The sequence below is a fragment of the Chenopodium quinoa genome, unplaced genomic scaffold (assembly GCF_001683475.1).
Source record: "Chenopodium quinoa cultivar QQ74 unplaced genomic scaffold, ASM168347v1, whole genome shotgun sequence".
Lineage (NCBI taxonomy): Eukaryota > Viridiplantae > Streptophyta > Magnoliopsida > Caryophyllales > Amaranthaceae > Chenopodium > Chenopodium quinoa.
The window spans coordinates 2,410,449-2,436,492 of NW_018745024.1; the positions used below are offsets into that span (position 1 = coordinate 2,410,449).

Genomic DNA, 26,044 nt, shown 5'->3' on the forward strand with positions numbered 1-26,044 from the left:
ATACACGGATTATTTTAAAAAAAATAAGTAAGTAAATTAAATTGTATGATTAAACTAATATAATTTTAAATAAATCATATATTATAACTTTACCACTCATTTTTATAGATATCAAACGGTAAGATTCGTCAAAAATGTTGATAAGTAGCTTAAGTGCCAATGTATTAAAAAATAATTAAATAAAAATAAAAGAAAGAAAATATGTTGGATTAAAAGAAACAGGTAATACTAATTTTAATTTTGTAAAAAATTTGAAAGGATAAAGGTAGTATGGATCGATCCTAAGACCTATGTTTTTATTCCACAAGTAGACCTAACTACCACTGAGCTATAAGGCCTATAACATATTAGACAACATTTACACACAAATCTGAATATTTTAAGGGGGCCAACACTGTAAAAACAGAAGACCTGGTTGTTGGGCCACAGGGGCCGGGCCTCCACCAGCCCCCCCTGTGGCTCCGCCCTTGATTCTAATAATAATAGGGGAAAAAAATATAAATAATTAATGGATGTACATTCAAAATCTATCTATACTATATACTAAATTAATCAACGGAGGGACACTTGACATGATTTTATGAAACATTTTCCCCCAAAATGCAATATTTTTTCTCCGTTTTTTTTATAAAAAAAATTAAAGGATAGACATTATTAAATTCAAAAATAAAAAAAAGTTTTACGTAAGTCATTTAATTTCAATTGACTATTATTATATCATATTTTATAACTCCGTGTATTACACAGGGACAAAACTAGTCTGTTGATAAAAAAACGACAAATACCTCCTCTGTTTTCTTTTACTTGCAACACTTCCCTAAAAAGGAAATATCACATTACTTGCAACACACTATAAAAGGAAAGTTACTCTAGGGAAAAACCTATACTATTTCCCTTATTTAAAACACATGACCAACTAAATTACACTCCTAACAACCACTCAAGCTATTTTAAAGTTTATTATATCATGTCAATCCCATATTTCTTAATCACTGCGCTAAATGGTGGGTTGCATCTAAAAGAAAACGGAGGAAGTATAAGATTAAAAATTGTTGAGAAAGGGTAATTTGGAAAACTAAACTTTAGATTGATAGGCAAAAAACCAAATTTTAGATGGAGATGCGGGGGATCGAACCCCGTGCCTCTCGCATGCAAAGCGAGCGCTCTACCATTTGAGCTACATCCCCATTTTATTAATCCCATCACTACAACTATATTTAACCCTTAATCTATCTACTAATTGCTTGTCTACCTCATTCCCGCCTAAAAACAACAAAACCCCAGTCAAAGCAAAAACAACTCCATCAATGGCGGACGTAAGAGAATGGATAACCACCGACGAAACGGCGGAAACATACTATTCTAGGGTTTCAACCTCCCGTCCTCCGCTTCTTCTTCCGCCGCTTCACCGCCTTCCTCTTCGCCCCGGCAATGTCGTCGAAATCGTCGGCCCTTCTCCCTCCGCCAAAACTCACATCCTTCTTCAGGTCCTCTTTTCTCATTTTCCATCATTTTTCTCCCGAGTTTCAAATTTGTTGTTTAAAATTTTTACAATTGTATCATTGTTTTTTTTTAGGTTGCGATTGATTGTATTTTGCCCAAGGAGTGGAAAGGTGTGAGTTATGGAGGGCTTGAGAAATCGGTGATGTTTATTGATTTGGATTGTCGGCTTGATATTTTGCGTCTTCTTCAGCTTCTTAAACTCAGGATTTATAGTTTTCATCGTATGTTTTTTTTCTTGTTTAATTTTGATTGTTTTGGCGTTTTGAGTTGATTTTTGGAGTAAGATTTTGTGGGTTAATTAGTGTTGTTGCATTTGTATGCCGTTAATTGAAAAAAAGGGCAGAATTTTATATGAGACGGACTTACAATTTGATATTCGAAGTTGTTTATTATGAAGCCGAGATGATATTTCTGTTTTTAGGGCTTACTTGGATTGGGGATAAGTTTTATCCATCATCTTCCTAGGATAATGTATAATTCCCCCTTTCATCGTTTCTCGTTGTGGTATCGCTTCATCATCCCTTCCATTGCCACCTAAACTTATCTTCGTTTCCTCAATCCAAGCATGTCCTAAAGAGTGACTTGATTTCTTACTATGTTAGACACACTTAAGTGTCAATATCAGTTTTCAATCACATCCATGGACATTGGTTTAAGCATATATGAGAATAGAATGGTTATAGAGGACAAAGATTTAGGTAATAGCCTAAGGATTGGTATTTACAAGACTTACCTATTTTGTTTCTAATTACTGTACAATTGACACTTTAGAAGTTGCCTTTTTCTTTTTTTGAAGTAGAGGGAGTATTTAGAATTGATGACTTCTAATTTGAGGCATTAGATGCTTAACTTTAATACTAAATATATTGTTCTTGTGTAAATGTGCCATTATAAGTTTTGCTGATTGTTTATAGGGATCCTTTTCTGCTCTTTTGTTAATGCGTTATGGGTGAAGGTCTTGGAAAGGGGAGGCATTTAAAGTTGTAAACTGCTTTATCGAATTGTATACATTACTATGAAAAGCCTCATGGCTAATTTTGGATTCTTCCACCCCCGACTTTTCTTTCCTTAAACAAAGTCTTATGGAATGATAGAGATGATATGAGGCCATTATGAATGTGCTTTTGTGACTACACATCATGACAGCCAAATGTCTAGCATGAGCCATGAGCCCATCAGCCCATGATGCTCGGACCATTTGAGAATTGAGATCAACTGATGGAGGTCTGGGCTTTCGTTGATTTTTAGTTGGGTGCTGGATATAATTTTTAAAATTTGGCACTCTTTAATAATGTTGCCTGACCACCAGAATATTCTGCATCTAAATTTATTGGTCAAAGGTGACCTCAGTGTATGATATTGTAAACTATGTTAGGCTACTGAGTTGCTGAAATTTTTCTTTGACTTTGTTGAGAATGATGTACAGAAGTGAATAACGAGCTACACTCTGTCAGAGATTGGACCTGTGATGAGGAACTAATTCACAACTGTTTGGAGCGCTTCCTATATGTTCGTTGTTATGATAGTTTAGAGTTTCTTGCTACGCTGAAGGTGATGAATGTTAATCTCTTCAAGTGTCAGTAGCTAGATCTGCTTTAGAATGGCCATTTTGACTAGACAAATATGAAGATTAGCTAATAATATTTTGTTATCAATTACCTGAGTAATATGCTGAAACTGAAAAACTATATATCAATTAACAGCTGCGTCAGCTATTATTATCTTTTATCTGTTATTATTGAATTTATATTGATCTTGGAAGATTGGAATCATCATCTGATCAACTTCTGCATATGTTATTTCATTTTAGTTTTTCATTATATATAATTGTTAGTTCATATTAATTGGCATGCCTTATCATCTGATCTTTAGACATTGAGTTTAGTTCTTTTTATTGCCTTGTAGACATTAAATTATCAACTTCAGACCAAAAGGAAGAAGCTTGCTTCAAAAGTCTGCTTCTTGATGATTGACAGGTTTGCCTAAGATTGTAACTGAAATTGTAGTCCTGCTTCTTTTGAATTGATAGTAGTTTCCTATGTTTGCATTTCTTTTTATTAATGTGAGTACAATTATTGTCAATATTACTTATATATGTATATCACTATGTAGTTTTAAATTGTTGGTTATTTTATCTCTTGTAATATTGAAGTTGGATCTTTCTACTCAAGTTGAAAAGATAAAACAAACGAAGTAAAATCAATAGTCGGCATATATTTTAAATTAGGATGTCTACAGGAATTAGTATTTTTTGTCCATATTTAATTAGTGGGAGGGTTGATTTATTTTTCTGAATTAATGATTAAATCAAGAGATAGTGAGCTGAACTTGCAACTCTTTATGGTTATTATTTAGTCCACATTAGCAAAAACTTAAGACAATAATTTGAGATCTCATGCTAAGCCTACGTTCATAGTTCTTTTGAATTGGAAGAGTAGTATCACAATGAAATTTCTTTGATAAAATGCTCAGGCTCTATTTTTTGTCAGTATAGGAGCTTACTATTGGGTTGACCGTGCTTCAACATCCATGCCTCTTGGGTCAAACAATAGGTACCTTCTTTCCCAAGTTATAAGTGTATTTTTGCCTTTTTGTTAATTTTCTCTTTTGATGTTCTGTGCTGAGTCATGTCTGCTGTTTTTGAACTTTCATGGTTATACTTTGAATGTTCCATGTTTCTTTTTCTCTTCTCCAAACATTTTTATTTCGCACATTTGAGAGAAGAATAAATTTTTGGAGCTGAGATCTACCTGATAAGTTTGTTGCTATCCCTAAGAACCTTTTGTTATCTTAAGCTGTAAAGCTTTCTTCTCTTTCTACACTGCCTGGAGGTGGTAGAGTGGTTTTGAGGTTTTCAAATTGTAGGGGAAGTAAGTGATGCATTGTTGATCTTATTGTCATTGTTTTGAATTCAAGTATATGACTGGAATTAGAGCAACTGATGTTGGTGATTTTAGATTTACACATGACCACTTTCAAAGTGTTTATAATCTTAATATAACAGTTATGCGGTTATGTCACTTAGGTACTTTATGTCAGCATGTTGAAGAGAGTTTCCATCTCTGTCTTTCATTTTTCCTGCTGCAAATGTGTCAGTCATATTGATCCTGTCAACTGTGATTCATAAGAAGTATTTAGAAACCATAACTACTTTATCAAAAAATTTCAGGAAATTATTCTCTCTTCAAAGTGTGATGGAAGCTGTAGTCTGTGAGATGAAAAATTGTCTGCAGGTGCAACCAATGCTTGTTTTGGCTACAAAAGCTACAATATTTGGTGATAAGTCAGTAACCAATGACATCAAAAGGTAATATGTACTCTGAATTGCAGCTGTTAATGAAATCCTTGTTGTTTAGAATTGGATAACTATTTCCACTCTAAGCAATAAAAATTTTCCATTTAAGATTTTAAGCAAGACACGAAGTGTTATGTTTAGCTGAAGGAATAAATCAATAAAATTCATTAAACCTTCATCGATTAGGCCCAAACTCATTAATGCACCATAGTCTGTTGTCACTTGTCTTCTCCTGAAAGCATTTAGATGAGAGTAACAATAATTATTTTTCTTTAGGTCCATAATTTATGTTCTTATAGAATCAGATAAACATAAATTACAGAAGGATACAATATTTTACAAAATGATGTACTACTAAGCCTTTGTTTCCTACTAGTTGCAGTTTGCAACATACCATCTTGGCAAGCATTTTAAGAAGTTAAACTTTTCTAAATGCTCCTTAAAATTTAAATATTAAGTTAAAACCTATAAACCCAACTCTTTCCTCTAACTGGCGTTTAAGTTATTCAATCAAGTTGTTCGTTGGCTTTATTCAATCTGTTCTTTAAACTGCATAGTGCATTCCCAAAGGTTTGTGTTGCATGTATAAAGAAACAAAGGATCATGATGATTATAATGATAATTTTAAATTTCCAGTAGACCAAACTTTAAATAAAGAGACCAAATCACACCAGACTTAAATATATATAGACCAGATTCCCTTTTTTTTTTTTTTTTTTTTTTTTTTGAGGTGAATGGAACGTTATCACTAATAATATATTTTCACTGCCAAGGTAATTGTCCTTGGGTAAGCAATCTTTAAAGAGTACTACTTATTATTTATACATGATTTCTTATACAATTTTGTTTACTGTACTTGCTGTTAGTAAAATTCAAAATCATTTTGGTATATAATGGATTAAAAGTCTGGTGACTGTATGCAATCTCAACGTAAGTGATAAGTACCTTAGCTCGGTTTTAGTTGCCATTTGAACAGGCCTTTCAGAAAGTGGTCTTCACAAGATGCATCTGGTCAACACACTATAGAAAGCAGTTCTGAGAATGTATTGCACCGTGAATATATGCCTTCGGCCTGGCAGGTAAATTATTTGTATAATAAAATATGCAGATGTGCTGATGCTTAGAGTTTTCTTGTTGTTCCTTTTTCTTTTCGTAATATTATATACGGATTTTTCACCAAATACCACTGAGTTTAAACTTAATTCACCGTATACCACCAAAAACTTTGTAATACACCTTGTACCACTCAGTTACTGTACATTAACACGAAATGCCTTTTTCCTTAACTGCCGTTAGTCTGCCATTTGAGGGAATTTACCAATTCACCATATACCACTACTGTTAAAAATTATTTCACCATATACCATTATTTAAAAGTTATTTCACTACTTACCAATTTTTTTGTAACGGTAATATTTTTAAAAAAAATAACCCTTGCACACTTGTAACAGCTACTTTGTTTATATAAATGTAGTGTTTGAGGGAGATACTAAATCAAGTCACACTTCTAAAAGCTAGAGTAAAAATGTAAACAAACTTTGTTTATATAAATTGGTAGATGTTTGTCTTCAAAAAATTTAGGGCTACATGATTTTGCAATGGTTGTAATAAACAAGTTTGTTGCATAACAACTAAGTGGTTAGCATTTTGTCCAAAAAAACCTGACACTAGTTTGAAATGTTTTCCCCAAAAAATTATACATAATATGGCAGCTTCAAGGATTCTAACTGTCAGCCTTTCTCTTCCTCCCTCTTCCTTTGCCTTGCTGCGAACTGGATGCTGCATTTTCTGCTTGTTTTGCTGCTTCCTTTCTTGCCTTACAGGTTTTTGCATTGTGTCCCAACTCCTTGCAAAGACTGTACTTGTTGTTCTTGTGCCTCTTTCCTTTTCTTGCTTCATGAGATGCTCTCCTTCTCTGCTTAGCTGGTCTCTTAGCTGGTCTGCCTGCAGCTCTTTTGACAGTTGGTGGTGCTATTTCAGGCACATCAAATGCTGGCCAGTGACTTGGATCTGACATGGGATGGATGTGGTCTCCATAAGTCAGCTTGTAAGCAGCTCCCTTGAAGTATGGTGACACATAATCTGCAGCTTGAAGTCTTTGGCTGTATATGACCCTTAGACCATGTCTGCATGGTATTCCTGACCCTTGCCACTTCCCACAACCACAGGTCATTGTCTCACAGGGAACTTCACATGCCCATCCCTGACCTCAAACTCTCCACCACCAGCTACTGTCACATGACACAATCTGGACTCCTCACTTCTTGTCTCCAAAACTCCCTTAGCAAACTCTGTTAGCTCATTAGGATCCATATCAATTGCTTTGTCAAACCTAGAACCCATCCTTTTCATGCACCAATTCCTTACAGCTGGTTTAAGTCCAAAAAAAAAAAAAAAAGGAAAAAAAAACAAAACCAACACAAAGAAATCACAAACCATCAGAACATGGTTCTTACTGTTTAATCACAAAGAAATTAAGGGGTCAAATGTTACCTTCCATTAAAGTCAGGACAGGCAAATCTCTGTTGTCCTTTGTACATGAGTTGAATGACTCGACAAAGTTTGTTGTGTTATGATCACAACAAACTGTTCTGTCAAACATGTACCTACTCCATTGCTCTTCAGTAAGGTAATCAAATGCTGCTGCATCATATTTCTTGATCTTTGACATTGCCTTGTCATACACATATGCATTGTATGCATTGCCTGCAATCCAAAAGAGTTTATGAAACTCTGTCCCACTCCACCCACCTTTTTTGCAGTTAGAGTACACATGCTGACAGCAGACCCTCCTAGTTGCTCTTGGGAATACCTCAAAAAGGGCTGATTCAACACCCTTCAACATACAAACACAAAGTTAGGTACTGAAAATTAACAAAAGAAAGACAAAGTTTAATTATTTTAAAAAGCAAGAAACTAACCCTCATCCTGTCACTTATAAAAGTCCAGTCATCCCTTTCAGATCCATATTGTGCAAATAAGATCCTTAGGTTTCTGAAAAAGTAAGTCCAGCTGTCTATACTCTCAGACCATAAACTATCACAAAAATCTCATTATTGCCATCAATGGACACTGTGCAAATAAGATCCTTAGGTTTCTGAAAAAGTAAGTCCAGCTGTCTATACTCTCTGTATCAACCAGACCATAAGCTATCACAAAAATCTCATTATTGCCATCAATGGACACTGCAGTGAGCATGACTCCTTTGTAATAGCCACTGAGGTGGGCACCATCAATCCCTATAATGGGTCTGCAGCCACCCAAGAACCCTTTCACCTGAGCTGCAAAAGAGATGAAACATGCCTTGAACTTTTCACCATTGCCCCCACTGTCAGTCCAAGTAATGAGAGCATATGAGCCAGGATTGGTGGCCTTTATTATCTCAGCATATTTTGGTAACAGAGCATAGGACTGGGCAAAACCACCATGAATTTGTTCCCTGGCCAAACACTTCACTTTGTAAAACAGCCTGGACTTTACTTGGATCCTAAACCTCTCCAGGCACATCATTTGTAGTGCATCAACAGGGATATCTGGGTTTGCTTCCAGATCTGGCCTCAAATGTCTACAAAGCCATGCTGAAGACACCATAGGATTCTCTTCCAGCCTCCCACAAGTTTTATGTTCCCCTTCCAGTATCTTTATCTTTATTGCCCAGCTGACCATGAATCCTCCAATTGCAATCATTGATCAGACACCTTGCAGTATATCTATGATTGTCAGCATAGTCTATTGTCACAGCAAAGCCTTCTTGTATGCAAAAATCTCTGAAGACATCATGAAATTGTTCCCTGGTTTCAAATATTAACCAAGGTTCAAGTTGAATTGACCCAAATGGTAAGTTAGACCAGACCTTGCCATTTTTGTACAGCTTGTCTAAAACATGAGTCCCATCCAGGTAGTCTTCAAAAGTCTTCTCTTGTATATTATCAGCTAGGTCTTCTTCTTCCACAATATACTCATCATCAAGGTTCAATTCCATATCCAAATCATAGTCATCATCTTCACTATCCTCAGAAGGCCATGGATCAGATTCACCATCACTGTCCTCAACTTGCACAGGTTTTTCGCTCCTTGTATTCACTTCCCTCCCTACTCTTTTATTCTTCACAACCTCAACACCATACTTTTCATACTTTTTTGCTGTGCTTCTTGGCACCCTCCACTCTTTTGGTTTAACTCTAGATTGCACTTTAGGCTTGGCAACAGAACTAGAAGCAGCAGTAGGTTGGGGTGGTGGGGGTGGTGGTGGTGGGGGTGGTGTAGGCTCCCTGGCTTGGGGTGGTGATTCATGCATGTGTGGGTTATTTGGGGAAGCATGGTGTGTTGGTGTTGCTGGTGGAGAAGGGTGCTGACTTGGTGGTGGAGATGTAGGCTGACTTGGTTGAGTTGACTGCTTAGGTTGGGTTTTTTTCTTCCTTGGAGTTACTTTTTTCCTTCTACGAGATTTTTTGGGTGGTGATGGTGTCTTACTTTTTTCATTTGAGGGTTGAGATGGTTCATTTTGTGAAGGTTGAGGTTGAGAAATGACTCTCATCAGCTGCTGCAGTGTGGAATACCCTAACATATTCAGTCTTATCTTCTTCTGCATTCACAACAGGGACCTCTACAGCAACAGTAAATGGTTCTTGAGCATTAAGCTCCTCCTCAACTTCTTCAGCCTCTGATTTCTCCTTCTCTCTTCCTCCTTCTGCCTAATTTTGTCAGCCCTCGTCTTCAAATTTCTTGCCCAACTAGTTTCTGCAGACTTGAAGACAACATATGGGTTTTCTGTCTCTTCTATGAACACTTCTATTTCACCCTTCCCTTCATTCAACTCCCACATTTTCAACATTGCCCCATCATCAACTAACTCTAGCTTACGATTAGTTCTAGGTTTACTCACAAACAAAGTGAAGTACTTAGGGAGGAAAACATTCTGCTTTACTGAATCCTCAAACATATACTCAAACAACTCCATCAAATTGGTCTTATCAGTGTCATCCACCCTAACATCAAAACTACCACCTGGCGAACGAACTAATAGCCACAATGCACTCATCCTAACAATGAATAATAAGCAACAACAATTAACATCACATCACCAGTTAACATCAAACTTAATCTAATCACCAGTTAACAACTTCCAAACTAATCATTCGAAGTTAATAGCATAACATCCAAACTAACATAATCATTTTCGAATAAACCCTAACCCTAACTCAATTTCGCAAAAAACAACAAAATCAGAGCTCGAAAATCAAATCAATGAGAAGAATATTACCTTTAGAAAGCTTAACTCAACACAGGTGAGAATTTCGAGCGAAATTCAGTCACGAACAACTTCCTCTCTCAAACCGCTCCAAACAGGTTCCGTGTTCAATCGAAAAGCCCTAATTATCGTCCTACTAGCAACGTCTACTTTAGATCGAAGAAAGTTTACAGCTTTTGGATTGATTTTTGAGGATCAACTTCAATGGTGAAGAACAGAGAGAAGCTTCAATGGAAAGGGAAAATGGGGGGTCAATTTTTTTGAATTACAAGTGTGATGTTTGGGGGAGTCAACCCTATTGATGGCGCCAGTTTTATGTATAAGGGCAAATTGGTAAATTCCCTCAAACGGCAGACTAACGGCAGTTAAGGAAAAAGGCATTTCGTGTTAATGTACAGTAACTGAGTGGTACAAGGTGTATTACAAAGTTTTTGGTGGTATACGGTGAATTAAGTTTAAACTCAGTGGTATTTGGTGAAAAATCCGTATTATATATTCCATTTTGGGTAATAAGATATGTATTTGCTATGCACTATGAGCTTTGAATCTGTCTTTCATGATCAGCTTTACCAAAGGAGATGAATTTGAGGATAGTTCCATTTGGTGAATGGCTTAAACCTAGTTTAACTTGAATTAGTATCAACATGATCAGATGCCATTTGGGTTATCTTGAAGGGGCTTCACTAAATGGCCAATCTCAGAGTTACTGTATTTTTAGTTGGCACACTTATGGCCTGTTCAGTACATAACATTGTCTGCGTAGAAAGAAATGAGGTGCTCACTCTCTTATGTATGACCTATGGTGTTCATGTTAAAAACAAAAATCAGGTTATTATTGTTTGTACATTTGTTTACATCCAAGGGCCACACCCAGCAACTTTCTGGTTGCTTATTTATGCTCATATGCAAATGAAATTGAGCTTAAAATATGCTATAAAGTCATTGCTCCTTTGTGACCGGTCTTGCATTTACTTCAGAGTATTTATTCTAACTTTAAGCTAACCCAACTATTCCCCCCTCTCCCTAGATTTGTTACTCTTGCACACAGCAACTTGTATGCCTATTTTTTAAAGTTCATGAAATCTCTGAAGAGAAAAAAAAAAAAAAAAAAAAAACAAGGAAGCTGTTACTGACATTAGGTTGACATTTCTGCTTTCTATTTCAGTGAACTTGAATACTTCTACATGCTTAACCCATAATGTAACAAACATTTGATCTGCAGGCATTTGACATTGTTGTTTTTTCCTTTTAATTTTATTTATTTATTTTTTTATTTTTTTAATTTATTGGACAGTAGTACAGCGGAATCAGTAGTATGTATTTTAAAAACTCCTTGTGTTCCCCCACCCTCTTGGACTGTTATAATCAATATTATTAGAATTTTGTCACTGAATTGGCTTTAATTATCGTTATTCTTCTCATGCTTAATTAACACTTTTTCTAATTGATCTTGCAGTCCTTTGTTACACAGAGGATATCGGTTCGACCATCAAGTTCAGAATACTGTGCCAGTAATTGTAATTTATGAGTACTCTTCTTTTCCTTTTTTCTTTATGTCATTATAAGTAAAATAATGCAGTACTATGCATAATCATGGTCTTTTGGGAGCAAAGTTGTGTCTCTGCTTGTTAAATGCAAGGCTGCAAGTATCATGATTTCTGTAGAAAGTTAGAAACTACCAGTGGCTGGGTCTCCTGAATGCTTTTTTTTCTTTTTGGTTGCTATCTCTGCATACTTACACCAAATTTGTGATTAACTTTTGGTGCAGATGACACTACTGATGAGCAAGTTTACTTAGCACAATGGTTGCTGCCGCCACTAGGCTTCAAAGACAAGTTTGTGGTTAAAGATGTAAGGATAAAGATTTGATGTGCTTACCGAACTTGCTGAAGTTACCTTTTTGGGTCAATCTAATTACAAGGGTCAATATATATAACTCCTGCTATGTCATGCTTATCTATTGTCTTCAAAGTCATTTGTCTACAAAGTGCAGCCATGATTTTGCTAAAGTTTCTTCTTTAACCAACAGCCAATTAACATTTTAGTTGTTTATATCATTATATGTGATGCTGGAGTAAAATGAATCTGATAGTGTATTGTTTACATCCTAGAATTTCTAAAACAGTACTATTTTCTCTACTTTTACAAGGAATAATCAAATTTGGCTCATGTAGCCGACCTCACTTATGATATTAAGGCTTTATTTGATTGATTGATTTAATCTCCACTTCCCCATGCTTTACTTTTGTTATGTGTTTTTCATTAGAAGGGTTGTGCAATTTGAAGTCTGATGTATTGTCACACAATGCAGTTTTCTTGCATTTTAATGAGAAGCGAAAGATAAGGGGGATGTTATTAATAAATAAATAAACTCATGTTTGTGCCTTGGTACCTTGTGCTTATATAGTTGTCTACGTGCAGGCTGGCATATCAGTTGTTCTTTGATATTGATATACAAAGGCCAAAGCCATGGAAGTTTTTGAAGGATCACATGGTATAGTTTTTGATCTCAACCTTGAATGGCTTGCTAGATATACTTTGGATCAAATTCAATTAGTTCACTTAGCTCGTTTTAACTATTTTATCATTGATAGTCTCGTGTTTATTGGATTTAGAATTAAGAGTCAGTCAGAAAGAACCTCTCTGTTATTGCATTGCAGATATAAATCCAGATTTATTCAAATTCCCTTCTCCCTTATAGAGGTTGTAGGGTTGTGTTTATGATAATGACTGAAGAATGTCGAGCTGTGGAAGATTTTCTTTCATTTTAAAACATATGTATAGAATTGAACGAAATGTTAGTAATTTAACCAGTATTAGTAATAATATGCTCAGTGCTTCACCGTCACTCTCTCAAAAAACAAAAATGCTTTACCTAAGCTGCATCATCAAGCACTTTTAATGGGTGGTTATTTTATAACTTGTAACTGCAGATCATGGGATATAAAGTGCACTTCGGACATTGCTAGTTTTGTGACTTATTGATTCAGAGAAAGAAACTAGCCTTCGTATGAGAAGCCGGGTTTTCTGATATCCGGGCTGTTCTAACCTTTGTTTGCTAGAGCATGGGAATTGGGCAAATTCAACACGTCAAGCAAAAGCAGGATTGTCATAACTCATGGGAAAGATACAATACATATGAATTGTAAAGTTACGATCTATTATCCTGTTGTGTATTATATTATGTAAATACAGACACTTTGACCAGACATAATCCTAAAAATGAGTTTTGTATTACCCAAGGGACCGATAGCTTGCAAGTAATGTTCTTTGAATATTCTTCGAGGATCGGAAATGAAAAGTCTCATCTTACTGCTTGAAAATACTTTAGATTCTCAATTGATTCATTTAGATATTTGCATTGTTAAGTGTTCAAATAGGATCATATTCTCCCTAAACCCTTAAAATTAATTTTTAGCAACTTAATCCCGTCTATTTAACCATAGCTTATCAACGTAGGCGGGAATGATGATGGATCTTTTCATTTGGGGCAAGTATAAGGTGCAAACTGTCTCACTTTGCAGTGCCTTGTGTACCAAGAACAGAATATAAAGGGAATATGTTTTGAAATTGTAAACGTGTATTATAGTACTTCTCCTAAAAGAGGTTGGCCAACAGAAGCAACTTTTCTTCTGTAAAATTATATAATTGCTTTCCTTCAGGTTTTTCTGCTTGTTTGATATAATACCTCCTTCAAAATCTAAAGCTGCAAGATAACAATTTGTGTGATACAAAGGAAGACGTTTTGTCAGAAGATATTAAGGAAGAATATAATGGAGAACAATGACCAGCAGGCAAAGCAGCAGCCGCAGCAGTCACAACAGCAGCAGCAGCAGCAGGCATCGAAACAGCTTCCGTTAAATCAGTTGCAGCAGGATTCCGATCATGCTTTTGCTATCGCGTTGCAAGAACAGGTTTTTATCTCTTTGCTCCTCTGAATTCTTCCCTCTCAAATTTAGCCATAATATTACATGGTATAAGTGGTCCACCTTAACCAGTTTATTCAAAGCTTGGATGAGATAGGCCTATTGGGTTAGTCTAGCACTGCTCCGAAATAGCCGGGTGCAATAAGTGGGGTTTGGGTCCCTCCCAATAGTCTTATTGTACTTCAGGGATGGCACGAGCCGGAGTTGATTTTAGTCAGCTAGGCTCATGGATAAATAGGATCAACCTGGTTTCAAGGACTAGTACTCTAGTAGTTTATATGAATTTTTATTCTTTTGTTTTAAACATGACTCCTAAAAAGTAATAATAACATAAAGTTTGTGTCAAAAAATAACAGAAAGTTAACTTTTTCATAGTAACTTCTCTAGTTCTCTTACAAAACTTGTTTGTTTGTGTGATTAGGAAAGTACATTTACATTTCTGGAGACTATTAGGAGTGACTCAGATGACGAAAGCGAGGACGAAGAAGAGGATGAGGAAACTGGAAGTTCATCATCTCATGACTTCGCTGGATTTGATACCCAAGAATTTTATGGTAATTTTTTTCTCCACACAATTTGATTGTATCTTACAACTTGCAAGGCACAAGTCTCACAACCAAGACCATTTTTTGGCTACGTACTCAAAAGATATAAGCATATGGACGAAGAAATAACCTTGATTTTACCGTATAAAAAATTTACTTCGTAAGTGATTATACATAAAAAAAAATTGTCATAGATAAAGTATACTTTGTAGAAGGAAAGCCCAAATTAATTGTTTTATCTTCTATTATTTTTATTTATAATATTTAAATTGGATTATGACTTTATCTTGTTGGCAGATGAATTAGAATTTCTCGAGGAGGATGAAGAAGGTAGCTACACTGATGAGGTTATTCCAATTGCTTTTAATATTGTACCTATAATTTTTGCTCTCTTTTTCATATAGTAACCATTCCTGTCAAAATTTAAAAAAAATTAAAAAATCAAAATAATATGAAAATTTGTACACTTGGTATTACTTGCATAAGTAATATTACATTGGCAACTCAGCATATTTTTAATATACTAAATCCGATACTTATTATTCGTTACGAGTCCGAAATGCATCCGTAAAAGATAGTCCACTTTACAAGTTTAAAGGAGGTTCCATTCCAAAATCATACGACAATAGGAGGAGTAGACCTTTAACCTTGATTGACTCCCTTTTATTCAACCAATGTGAAACACTTACATGTGATGATACTTGGGAGATCTATTTTTCAACGCAAATCGAAATCATATAATATTGTTTTTAATATCTTGATTGACAACTCAAATACGCAAACATACTTTTTTTTTTTTGTAGATCGAGGAAGATGAGATTGACCTAGACGAAATGTCTTATGAAGTAAGTCATATCCGTAGTTTTGGTTTACATTTTATGATCTAGACTTACAATATTCTAAAATAATTGTGATCAAATATCTTATATTATTAGGCTTTTATGCATTTTCATGCACTAAGAATTAATAAAATGTTTTCATGAGATAAAAATGACTAGCAACGAGACTGAGATGTTATTAAAATTGTAAAATTTATTATTAATTTCAGGAATTATTGGCATTGGGAGAAGTTGTTGGAGAGGAGTGTCGTGGATTATCTACTGAAGAGATTACTTCATCATTGTCATCATGTGTTCACAAATTTGTTGAATGCAAAACCACAATTGATAGGTGAGCTTTGTTGATTGAATTTTCTTTATTTAATTTTAATTTATACGAATTATTTTCTTCAATGTTCGTTTATTATGCTATAATTTGCATTATGTTTGTTCAAAGTCAGACTTGATTGTTGATGGGGCAGTCTAATTAATAAAAAGCTACATAGTTTGATGGGGCGAACTAAGAAAAAGCTACACGACTTTACTTGGGCCACTAAGGGAGGGGAATGATGATGTACTTGGGACTTTATAATGTCTTGCCTAAACTTATATGCTAATTTTAGAGATCATCTTATTTTGTAGGTGCGTAATATGTCAAATCGAGTATGAAGAAGGGGAACAATTGGCTGCCTTGCATTGCCAACATCCATTTCATACCGATTGCATAAATCATTGGCTTCAAATAAAGAAGGTAAATCTTCATTCAACACATACATAGTATTTTATTTATTTATTTATTTATTTATTTATTTATTTATATGGTCTATCCATTCGTACATACTTCGTACTACGTATATTATAAACGAGAATCGAGCAAAAATTAAAGTTACTGATGCCCTAGATTATACTGTGATAATGGTAGTAGTATATACGAAGTACATGATAATACAAATTGAATACTTGTAGTAGAAATTGTATGCCAATCGGAATTCTATTGTTCTGACTAAGTTTCATTACTACGTATTTATCTTTGATTGCAGGTTTGTCCCATATGTTCTGTAGAGATTACGCCACGATGCAAATCTTGACAAGATAGTACATCGTTATCATATTCCTCGACATAGCCCATTCTTAAGTGTTTCGATTCAATTCGAATTTGCACATTTATTTTATGGGAATTTCGTAAAGATTTGAAGTTCACTATGTAAATATACATAATTCCCTAAAATTGTAAATATACATTATTCCCTAAACACTATATAATAAACACTATATATATTTGAAGGGCATTACCCTAATAAACTTACAGTAAAATGCAAACAGGGTTACTTGTTTTAGACTAATACAGTCCACTTAATTTTTAAATCATACTTCTTACGTTTCTTTTTAGTTGATACGAATCTTTAGTCGCGTTATATATAAATACGTATAAATAACATATATAGAATAGGTCAATGTATATACTTCCTACGTTTTTCTTTTATTGCACCATAAAGACTTTTACACTATTCACGACTTAATCTTGTTTGACTATCTTTTGTGATTTATCTATTAGGAAAAACATATATAGTCATGTTGTATCTAGTTAGATTCGTCTTGAAATCTACTTTTCAAATATCAATTTTTATAATTTTTACAAAAGTATAATTAAAGATATTAATAGCCAAAGTAATGCATTGACAAACGTGAAATCCATTATGGTGCAATAAAAAAAGAACAGATGAAGTATATATATTTTTTTTGAAACAAAGAATATATCCATATGTGAGAACCCAAACTTATAAGAGAAATGAACTAAAATTTAGAACATGTAAGTAAAAATTTAGAACATACGAGTAAAAATATAGAACATATGAGTTGAAATTTAGAACATGTGACTCTAATTAAAATATAGAACATATGAGTAAAAATTTTGAACATTTGTGTGAGTAATAATTTAGAATATTTGGTTTGAGAATTTAAACATATGAGTAAAAAAATTAAAGAATATACTTTATGAAATTTAGAACATATGTATGAGTAAAATTTAGAGAATTTGATTTAATATTTAAAACATGTAAATAAAAATTTAGATCACCTGGTATAAAATATAGAAAACGTGAGAAAAAATTTGGAGCATATGATAAATAATCTTAGAACACGCGTTTTTAAATGTAGAACATATAAGTTAATATTTTGGAACAAGTTATTTAAATTTTATAACATCTAACTTAACTAATTTATTTTTTAGAACATGTGAGTACCAATTTAGAGCATCTCACTATATATATATATAGAAATAGGATCATATGAGAACACCCCCCTTATGTTAGAACCCTATTATATGTGAGGACATATTACAACCGTTGGATTAATTGCATCCAATGGCTACAATTTATCCCAATCAAATGTAATTTCAAATACAATTTTCCACCATTTTCTCTCTCCTCCTTCATTCGAGGCGCCATTTTTCTCTCTCCTCCTTCAATTTCTCTGCTCCCTTCTTACTACTCTCTTCCTTTGCTTTGATTCTTCATCAATTCTGCTTCTAACTTCATTAATTCTTTGTCAAGGTAATTTTCGTTGATTTTAGTTTGATTTTCGTTGATTAAAGTTTGATTTTCGTTGATTTTAGTTTGATTACTTAAGGTTTTTGTCAATTTTTTGGCGATTTTCGTGTGATTTTTTAAAATTTTCAAACTTATTAGTTGATTTTAGTTTTAATTTTGCTTCATTTGTTTATTTAGGGTTCTTATAGTGTAATTCGAACTTTTATTTATAATTTCTGAGGTTATAAATGGTTATGAGATTGATTTTGTCAATTTTGGTACTTGCATTTCACTAATTTGTGCTTAAATTTTGATGCACACTAAGTGTTTGACAATATTCCCCAATGAATCCTATTATTTTATCAATTTCAAATGTAGTACATATTTAATTGATGATCTTCTTATTTAATATTCCCCAAGATTGTATTGAGTCTCAGCTTAGATCCTATGACCAATAACGTTGTACAAGAATTGAAAACCGAACCTAGCGGAGTTGTCTCAAGACTGATTTTGTTTTGGTGGGTATGGATATGTGATTCTGGTCCGAAAACAAGATTGATGGACAATCTTATGCAGTGAAGAAAGTCAAGCTTAGTGTCTTACATGTGTCTTTCTTTGGGTCTAAACCTTTTAACTTCATTAGTTTATGAGTGATTTTCACTGTCTCAGAACTGTTGTTGCCCTGGAGACTGAAGCTAGAATATGTAGTTTGTAATACTACTTCAATTAAAGAATTCTCAATCATATGTGCAGGAGTGTTGGTTTTTATGGTGATTTGTAAGTGTAGTTTGATCACTTTGTTGCAAAAGAGATCTGATCTGATTTTTTTAATGACGCTTAATTTGTTGTACCTCATGATTTACAATTTTTTCTGTGCATTGACATTTACATTGATTGCTTGACATTTGATATATATTGTGCTACTTGTGGAGAAGGGAATGAAAACCAGAAAAATTGATTGAAATCGAAATATTAAGCCAAGATCTTATGTATGCACGATTAATGATTTGTTACTCTGATGTGATTTTTTTGATAGCAAAAGCATACTGTTTGCCTGTTTGGTTTCTTATTTACTTAGTTACTGATAATTTTAGTTTCCTCTTAAATATAAAAGTATTTTCACCATGGGGTAATATGCTCTCATCCTCTGTTTTTCATATGTAAGCTCATCCTCTGTTTTTTGTCTGCAAGCCTATTCTCTGTTTCTCATATATGTAAGGTTTTATGTCTTCAAAATTTGTTAAATAACTTAAATATCAGTATTTATCTTTTTGTGTGCAGTATACATTCCTCTGATTTACTCACTCTATTTGGATCAGATAGTAGAATTGGACAGAAAACGGAGAGTAAGAGTGGGATTAAGTTAAACGGAGATGAAATTTGTGAAAGAGAGACGTGGCCACTCGATCCTGATGTACTACCTGCATGAACAAAGGTATTCTAATTCTGTTAGAATTTTCTTAACTTAGTTTTGCCACAATATAGTAGGCAAAATAATAAATATTTGATTCAATGGAACTGTGTAATAGTTTGGCTTATTGGTGAGGGGTGATGTAAGCAATGCACAATTAGTTGTAAGAAGAAACTAATAAAGCTTAGTTAGGCTACCCATTTATTGCACAATTAGTTGTTTGAAGAGACTAAAGCTGGAATATGTAGTTTGTAATGAGCAGAAAAACATCTCGGAGCTTATCAGGACAATTGTTGTTTCAGCTCCTTAAGGGCGTCCTTCCATCCATTCTCAAATGTAGTTTTCTATGGGGTGTATGATATACTTGAAACTCCTATCTGAATTCAGCTTAAGGAAGGGAAAGGTTAGAGAAAACGATGTTCCAGGGGCAGGATATAACAGCCTTGAGTCTACCGGAATTGAGCTGTGTAAGAAACTAAGAACCTTACTGTATGGGCCTATACCTGGTGCTTGTGATGAACTGTTACCTATCCATTTGAGGTGGTCAGGGGACATCTTCAAATGCAAGTTTCATGGAGCAAGATTGATTACTTTGGCAACTTATATTAAGATAGTCAAGCAAGGAGGGATTTTGGCTCTCTATGTTGGACATCTTCCCAGTATATTCAGGTATAAATGATTAGCCTATAAATGAGCCTAATTATTTTTTGCTCATTTGTCAAATGAGTAAAAAAATTCAATGCTCCTTTGTCAAATGAGCAAACTATTTAATGCTCATTTGTCAAATGAGCAATTAATTTTTTGCTCATTTGTTAAATGAGCAATTATTTTTTTGTTCATTTATCAAATGAGCAATTATTTTTTGCTCATTTGTCAAATGAGCAAAAAAATTCAATGCTCCGTTGTCAAATGAGCAAACTATTTAATGCTCATTTTTCAAATGAGCAAATGATTCTTGCTCATTTTGTCAAATTAATGCTCATTTGTGATTGTGTTTAAATGTTTTAAATACGTTAGCCTACTAGCTCAAGGGTAGAGCATTGTGCAAATGCACAAAAGATGTGGGGTTCGAATCCCACGTAGGTTCATTTAAGTAATGTGGAGACACAAGTTTGTAGTGTGAGCAAAGAAATGAGCAAACTACACCCAATTAGCATGTAGAGTAGTGTGAAATTGTAGAGTTTGAAGATTTTGAATAGTTAAAGAAATTTATTTCTTTTGGCTGTTGGGAAAACAATACAAAAGACACCCACTGCTTCCAGTTAACAGCCTTTTCGTATGTTACTCAAACATTTGACAGCTTCTAAAACATGATTAACAAATTGTACCAAATGCACAAAGAAAACGATCTATGCTAGTGATAAGCATTTAGTTAGTAGTGTTGAGCAGGAAATGTGTTAGTCATATAGAAACCCAAATACAGAAACTTCTCTTGGAACGGAGCAGCAAAATCATACCAGTAGAAGTGGCAAAATTAGAACTTTCAGTGTCAGTTGTATGCAGCTGTCTCTATAAACATCTTGAACTGCAATCTTCATTGTTATTTCCTGTTCCTTTCCCACACGAGTGTTGCGATCAATTATTACGCCAATGCTAACCGCGAAATTCTTGTGTACTAAGCAGTTGCATCTTCGTTTATTGACACTACTTGTGTAGCTTGGCATCAGAAGAAGAAGTACTGCAATTATGTATACAGCAGGAAGCATGATTAACTTATAACTTACAAAAGTTTGAAGTTAAGCTGGAAAAGGAACACCTATTATTTGATCAAGAGGAAGTTGCCTTGGCTAATTCGTGCTAAAAATTTCGGACATTGCATAAGTCATATTACAATTATAAGACATGTATAAGAATTGAACAACGATATTGTTGAGCAGAAAAGGAGAGATGATCAAGTTTTTTTGAAGGTTTTTTTATATAGTTACTTATAAATACAACCTATGTAGGATTCGAACCTACATCATCTATGCATTTGCATAGTGCTCTACCACTTGAGCTAATAGGTTTTTAATATAGATCAACGCCCTCCCATAGAAGCAGAGGAAAACAATCACATGTAGAAAATGAAATGCCTCCATTATAACTACAACAACCACCATATCTCACAAATTACCCAACACATGCTCACCGAACACAACTACTACTAGGAAGTATTATCAAGTAAATTAGTAACAAGTGAATATGCACCCCCTTAAACACACTTACACACACACTCTCAATAATTAGAACTGAAATCAAATTCTTAAATAAGAATGTACACGACCAGGAGAAAACACACACACTTACACTCACTCATACACATAGACACACACACACACATACACACACAATAATTTCAGAATCTAAAATTAGAACTGAAATCAGAACTACAAGCAGAAAGATGAGGGGGCAGGGGGGATAGGTTTGTGCAGGGAAGTGGAAGAAGGGAGTGTGGTTGGTGTGCAGGAAACAGATCAAGAAGAAGGGGGTGGGGCTTGTGCACAGGCAAGCAGACCAAGGAACTCAATGCTCATTTGTGAAATAAGCAAACAATTCTTTGATCTTTTGTCAAATGAGTAAATAATTGAATGCTCATTTGTCAAATGAGCAAATAATTGAATGCTCATTTGTCAAATGAGCAAATAACTCAATGCTCATTTGTGAAATTAACAACTAAGTATTTGCTCATTTGACAAATGAGCAACTAATCATTTGCTCATTTGTTAAATTAGCAACTAATTATTTGCTCATTTGACAAATGAGCAACTAACTATTTGCGTGCTCATTTGCTAAATGAGCAAAAAATCGATTGCTCATTTTCCAAATGATCAAATAAATGTTTGCTTATTTTTACAAATGAGTAACTAATTATTTGCTTATTTGACAAATGAGCAAACTAATGGTTGCTCATTTTACCACCCACTTGATGCTAGCCTCAGCTACACTGCAATACACCACATGCCCAACTGCCTAACGCGCTCAACAACAGCTAGTGAAACAACATCACACCCATCACAAATTGCTCACACCATTCACACAACGCCCAAGGCCACAACAAATAAGTCTTGCTGCTTCTACCAATAAACAACTCAACATACCAAAACATGCATTACTTATCCAATTACATAGGGTTCAATTACATTTAATTACATTAATAATTCATTAATTTAGCATAATCCATACAACACAACAATCCAAAATTATTGAATTCTAACCAATCTAACCAGAGAAGTTATTGAATTCTATCATAACAACAATAGTAGGAAACACAATCAAAACACCAAAAATACTTGCAATTGTAAGTCTGAAATTCTGAATCTTTGTTTAACATGGAGTATGAAGCAATATCAGTACGTATTTGTAGACTAAATATATCATCAACAACCAAATTATAATATTCTCGCTTACCAATGTCCGCAAGCATATACTGTATATATGTACACTTACATCTTCCAAGAACAAAGCAGCAAGGTGTCTAATTCTCGAAAATTTGCTAACTTGCAAACTCGATACCAGGCATTGTTAGTGACTTGCTGCAGAATGTACAAAGAATACTTTTTAGCATAAAGAATATCATGAATTGAAATTTAATCCAGGAGTCCAGCATATTGCACTACTAACATCAGCCCAAAACATATAACAATCATTTTTTGGTTTGTATAGTATGCTCAATATGATTATAATATGTACAATTCTTGCTGACCACTACTAACATTCATATTCAAAAATTTCCAGATTACTAAAATCGAAATTAAAAAATGTGAAACCCAAATTTTTGTAATCAAAATCGCACAATCTTGATTTAAAATTCGAATTAAATCACAGACAACAACAAAAATCAAAATCAGATTAACTTACAACAGCAAAGGATGATGAAAATTTTGTGATGTTTTGAATTTTCCCAATCGAAAATCGCATAACCAGATTTTGGCAAAAAACCTAATTTTCGAAATCAAAATCGCAAAAACATGTTTCAAATCGATCAAATTTAAAATTTAACTGAAATTTACATACCTTAACAATTATCGCAAGAAATTGATGAGCAAAAGCAAATAAATTGAAGAGCGAAGAAATGGAAGAGCGTGAAAATCAGAGAACCTGGAGGAAGAGAGAGAAAATCTAAAGAGGAAAGAGAAAATCTCAGCTGTTGGATTTGATGTAATCTAGCGGCTGAGATTTGTCCTCACATAAGGTGAGAGTTCTCACATATAGGGTGGTTCTCACCGGATCCCGACCCTATATATATATATATATATATATATATATATGGGAGGGATCCGGTAAGAACCCATCCTTATATAAGAACCTTAGTTATATAAGAATCAATCTCATCCGTAGGATTAGATTAATTCGAACGGTTCAGATTAAAACACGTATCCTCCCTCTAACCCCTTACCCACCACCCAAAATTTTCTCTCTCCTCTAACTTTCTCTCTCTTCCTCACGTTTCTTTCCTCCTCTCTCTCTTCAAACCCCAAAAATCTCCCTAATATTGCAATTTGAAGGATTTTAATTTAAGGTATGTTTTTCTTTTCGATTTTGTTTAAATTTCTATGAAATTAGCATGATGTTGAAGTGGATTTTGTTTTTCTTTTCGATTTTTTGAGTTTGATTTTCGAAAATATTGGGCTCGAATTTTTGAACTGTTGATTTTTTTGTTTTTCTTTTCGATTTTTGTTGAAAAATTTTATATAGTTCGATTTTTGTTTTTCTTTTCGAATTTTCGAACTCAAAGGGGTTTTCATAAGGTATTTTCATTACAATGCCTAACATGCTACAACTTTTAATTCCCGTGGAAAGTGATTGGTACATCTTATAAATTAATCAAACGAGTACAATTTTATGGATAGAATGGTTATTGCTTATAGTTTCAACCAACCTTATGTTGCTGATTTATGAATTACTCTTATTTTATGTTGGTTTATACTACATATTAGAGTATAGGACATATTGTGAAGACTGATCTTCATTCAGCAATTATGCTCTTGACAATTATGCTTTGTTCACTTCCTACAGGAGAAAAGGCGTGGGAAAAGATCCTGGACCAATTCAAATGATGAGAATGATGTTTGCAGGAAGAAAGATGAATCATCTGATGAGAAGCCTCTAAAGAGGAAGAGTAGGAAGGAGATGAGGAGGAGGAGAAGCCATCGACAAGCAAATGATACTGGTGCTTCTTTGAAATGACTAACAACATACTTTCCTACATCATATCTCATACATATGTGAGCATTGCATCCTACACGAGTGACTAAACGTTTCCTAGTAATACGAACTTTTCCTTCTTCATCAACGGTTTGTTGAGCAATAGGTTTTTTTGTTGCCTTGAAACCTTCCTTATTACAAACTCCATATTGAAAAGCAATTATATCTTTGTTATTCTTCTTCCTTGTAGTAGTAGATTTCCTAGAAGTAAACCCAGCGGCATTTGCATATGCTTTATAAAAACTAAGACCCTCTTCGGGATCTTTGAATATCATCCCCAAACGAGGTTTTAACTCTTCGGGAACACTTGAAATCCATTCCTTAGTGGTACCACTAGGGCTAAATGATCCAACAACCTCAGGAGTACGATAAATAACACAAATTGCATTAGAACATAAAAAGAAAAATTTAAAACTAGAGGTTAATCTTTAGAACTTACAATAAAAGTCATTAAATATGAAAAAAATATTGGAACATTAAGAATAAACTTGAGAACATAAAGAGAAAGAGAAACATACATAAAAAACTTTAGAACATAATGAAAAAAGTTTAGAACGTTAAGAATAAACTTTAGAACATAGTAAATTACTTTATAACATACAGAATAAAATTTAGAATAAAGTGAAAAAATTTAGAAAATAAAGAATTACTTTATAACATACATAATAAAATTTAGAATAAAGTGAAAAAATTTAGAACTTACAATAAAAAGAAAAATTTAAAACTAGTGGTTAATCTTTAGAACTTACAATAAAAGTCATTAAATATGAAGAAAATATTGGAACATTAAGAATAAACTTTAGAACATAAAGAGAAAGAGAAACATACATATAAAACTTTAGAACATAATAGTAAATTGAAATTAAAGTATTTAAACAATAAAAATTACCTGAATGAGTAACAACGGAAGAAGGAGAATTATCTTCAACATCATCTAAATCCATGAATATGCCAAAACCTAATTATCATAAATACAAATTGTAGTAAAAAAAAAACAATCTGAAATTACTTATAGAAGAAAAAGGTAATTAAAGTTTATGTATTATTTTTCCCTTATGTTCTACAGTTTTCCATTATATTCTAAAGTATTTCTATTATGCTATAAAGTTTTCTATTATGTTCAAAAGTTTTCTATTATGTTCTATTATATTTTTCCCTTATGTTCTAAAGTATTTCAATTATGTTCTAAGATTTTCTATTATGTTATAAAGTATTCTACTATGTTCTAAAGTTTTCTCTTATGTTCTAAAGTTTTCCCTTATGTTCTAAAATATTTCTATTATGTTCTAAGATTTTCTATTATGTTGTAAAGTATTTCTATCATGCTATAAAGTTTTCTTATTATGTTCTAATGTTTCTATTATGTTCTAAAAATTTCTATTATGTTCTACTACCTCCGTTTCTTATTAGTTGCAACTTTGAGGTATTATTTGTGAGATATAGAATATCCCAAAGTTGCTACTAATACGAAACAGAGGTAGTATTATATTTTTTCCTTATGTTCAAAAGTTTTCCCATATGTTCTAAAGTATTTCTATTATGTTCTAAAGTTTTCTCATATGTTCTAAAGTTTTCCCATATGT

At 33.6% G+C, this 26,044-nt stretch overlaps 2 protein-coding genes and 1 non-coding gene across 7 annotated transcripts; 2 read left to right on the forward strand and 1 right to left on the reverse strand.

Moving 5' to 3' along the window:
- The first annotated feature begins 1,002 nt into the window (after nt 1-1,002).
- Nucleotides 1,003-13,070, forward strand: LOC110708286 (DNA repair protein XRCC2 homolog). 4 transcript variants are annotated; one of them, XM_021886378.1, is made up of 11 exons: nt 1,004-1,487; nt 1,577-1,724; nt 2,930-3,054; nt 3,409-3,479; nt 3,993-4,055; nt 4,673-4,810; nt 5,775-5,877; nt 11,506-11,566; nt 11,818-11,900; nt 12,471-12,543; nt 12,983-13,070. In XM_021886378.1, exons 1-10 carry the CDS (start codon nt 1,308-1,310, stop codon nt 12,492-12,494), a joined length of 996 nt encoding a protein of 331 aa, XP_021742070.1. In that variant the 5' UTR covers nt 1,004-1,307; the 3' UTR covers nt 12,495-12,543; nt 12,983-13,070. The 4 variants fall into 4 exon arrangements, with proteins under 4 accessions (XP_021742072.1, XP_021742070.1, XP_021742071.1 ...); XM_021886379.1 differs by lacking the exons at nt 12,471-12,543; nt 12,983-13,070 and having other exon boundaries at nt 11,818-12,142; XM_021886381.1 differs by lacking the exons at nt 12,471-12,543; nt 12,983-13,070 and having other exon boundaries at nt 11,506-11,577; nt 11,818-11,901.
- TRNAA-UGC lies at nt 1,115-1,187 on the reverse strand. The gene has a single exon. It is a non-coding gene; the product is annotated as a tRNA-Ala (tRNA).
- A 670-nt stretch (nt 13,071-13,740) lies between the features above and the next one.
- On the forward strand, nt 13,741-16,658 carry LOC110708287 (E3 ubiquitin ligase BIG BROTHER-related-like). Of its 2 annotated transcripts, XM_021886382.1 has the most exons (7): nt 13,741-13,963; nt 14,397-14,529; nt 14,818-14,867; nt 15,324-15,365; nt 15,569-15,690; nt 15,981-16,089; nt 16,379-16,658. In XM_021886382.1, exons 1-7 carry the CDS (start codon nt 13,823-13,825, stop codon nt 16,424-16,426), a joined length of 645 nt encoding a protein of 214 aa, XP_021742074.1. In that variant the 5' UTR covers nt 13,741-13,822; the 3' UTR covers nt 16,427-16,658. The 2 variants fall into 2 exon arrangements, with proteins under 2 accessions (XP_021742074.1, XP_021742075.1); XM_021886383.1 differs by lacking the exon at nt 15,324-15,365.
- The last annotated feature ends 9,386 nt before the right edge of the window (nt 16,659-26,044 follow it).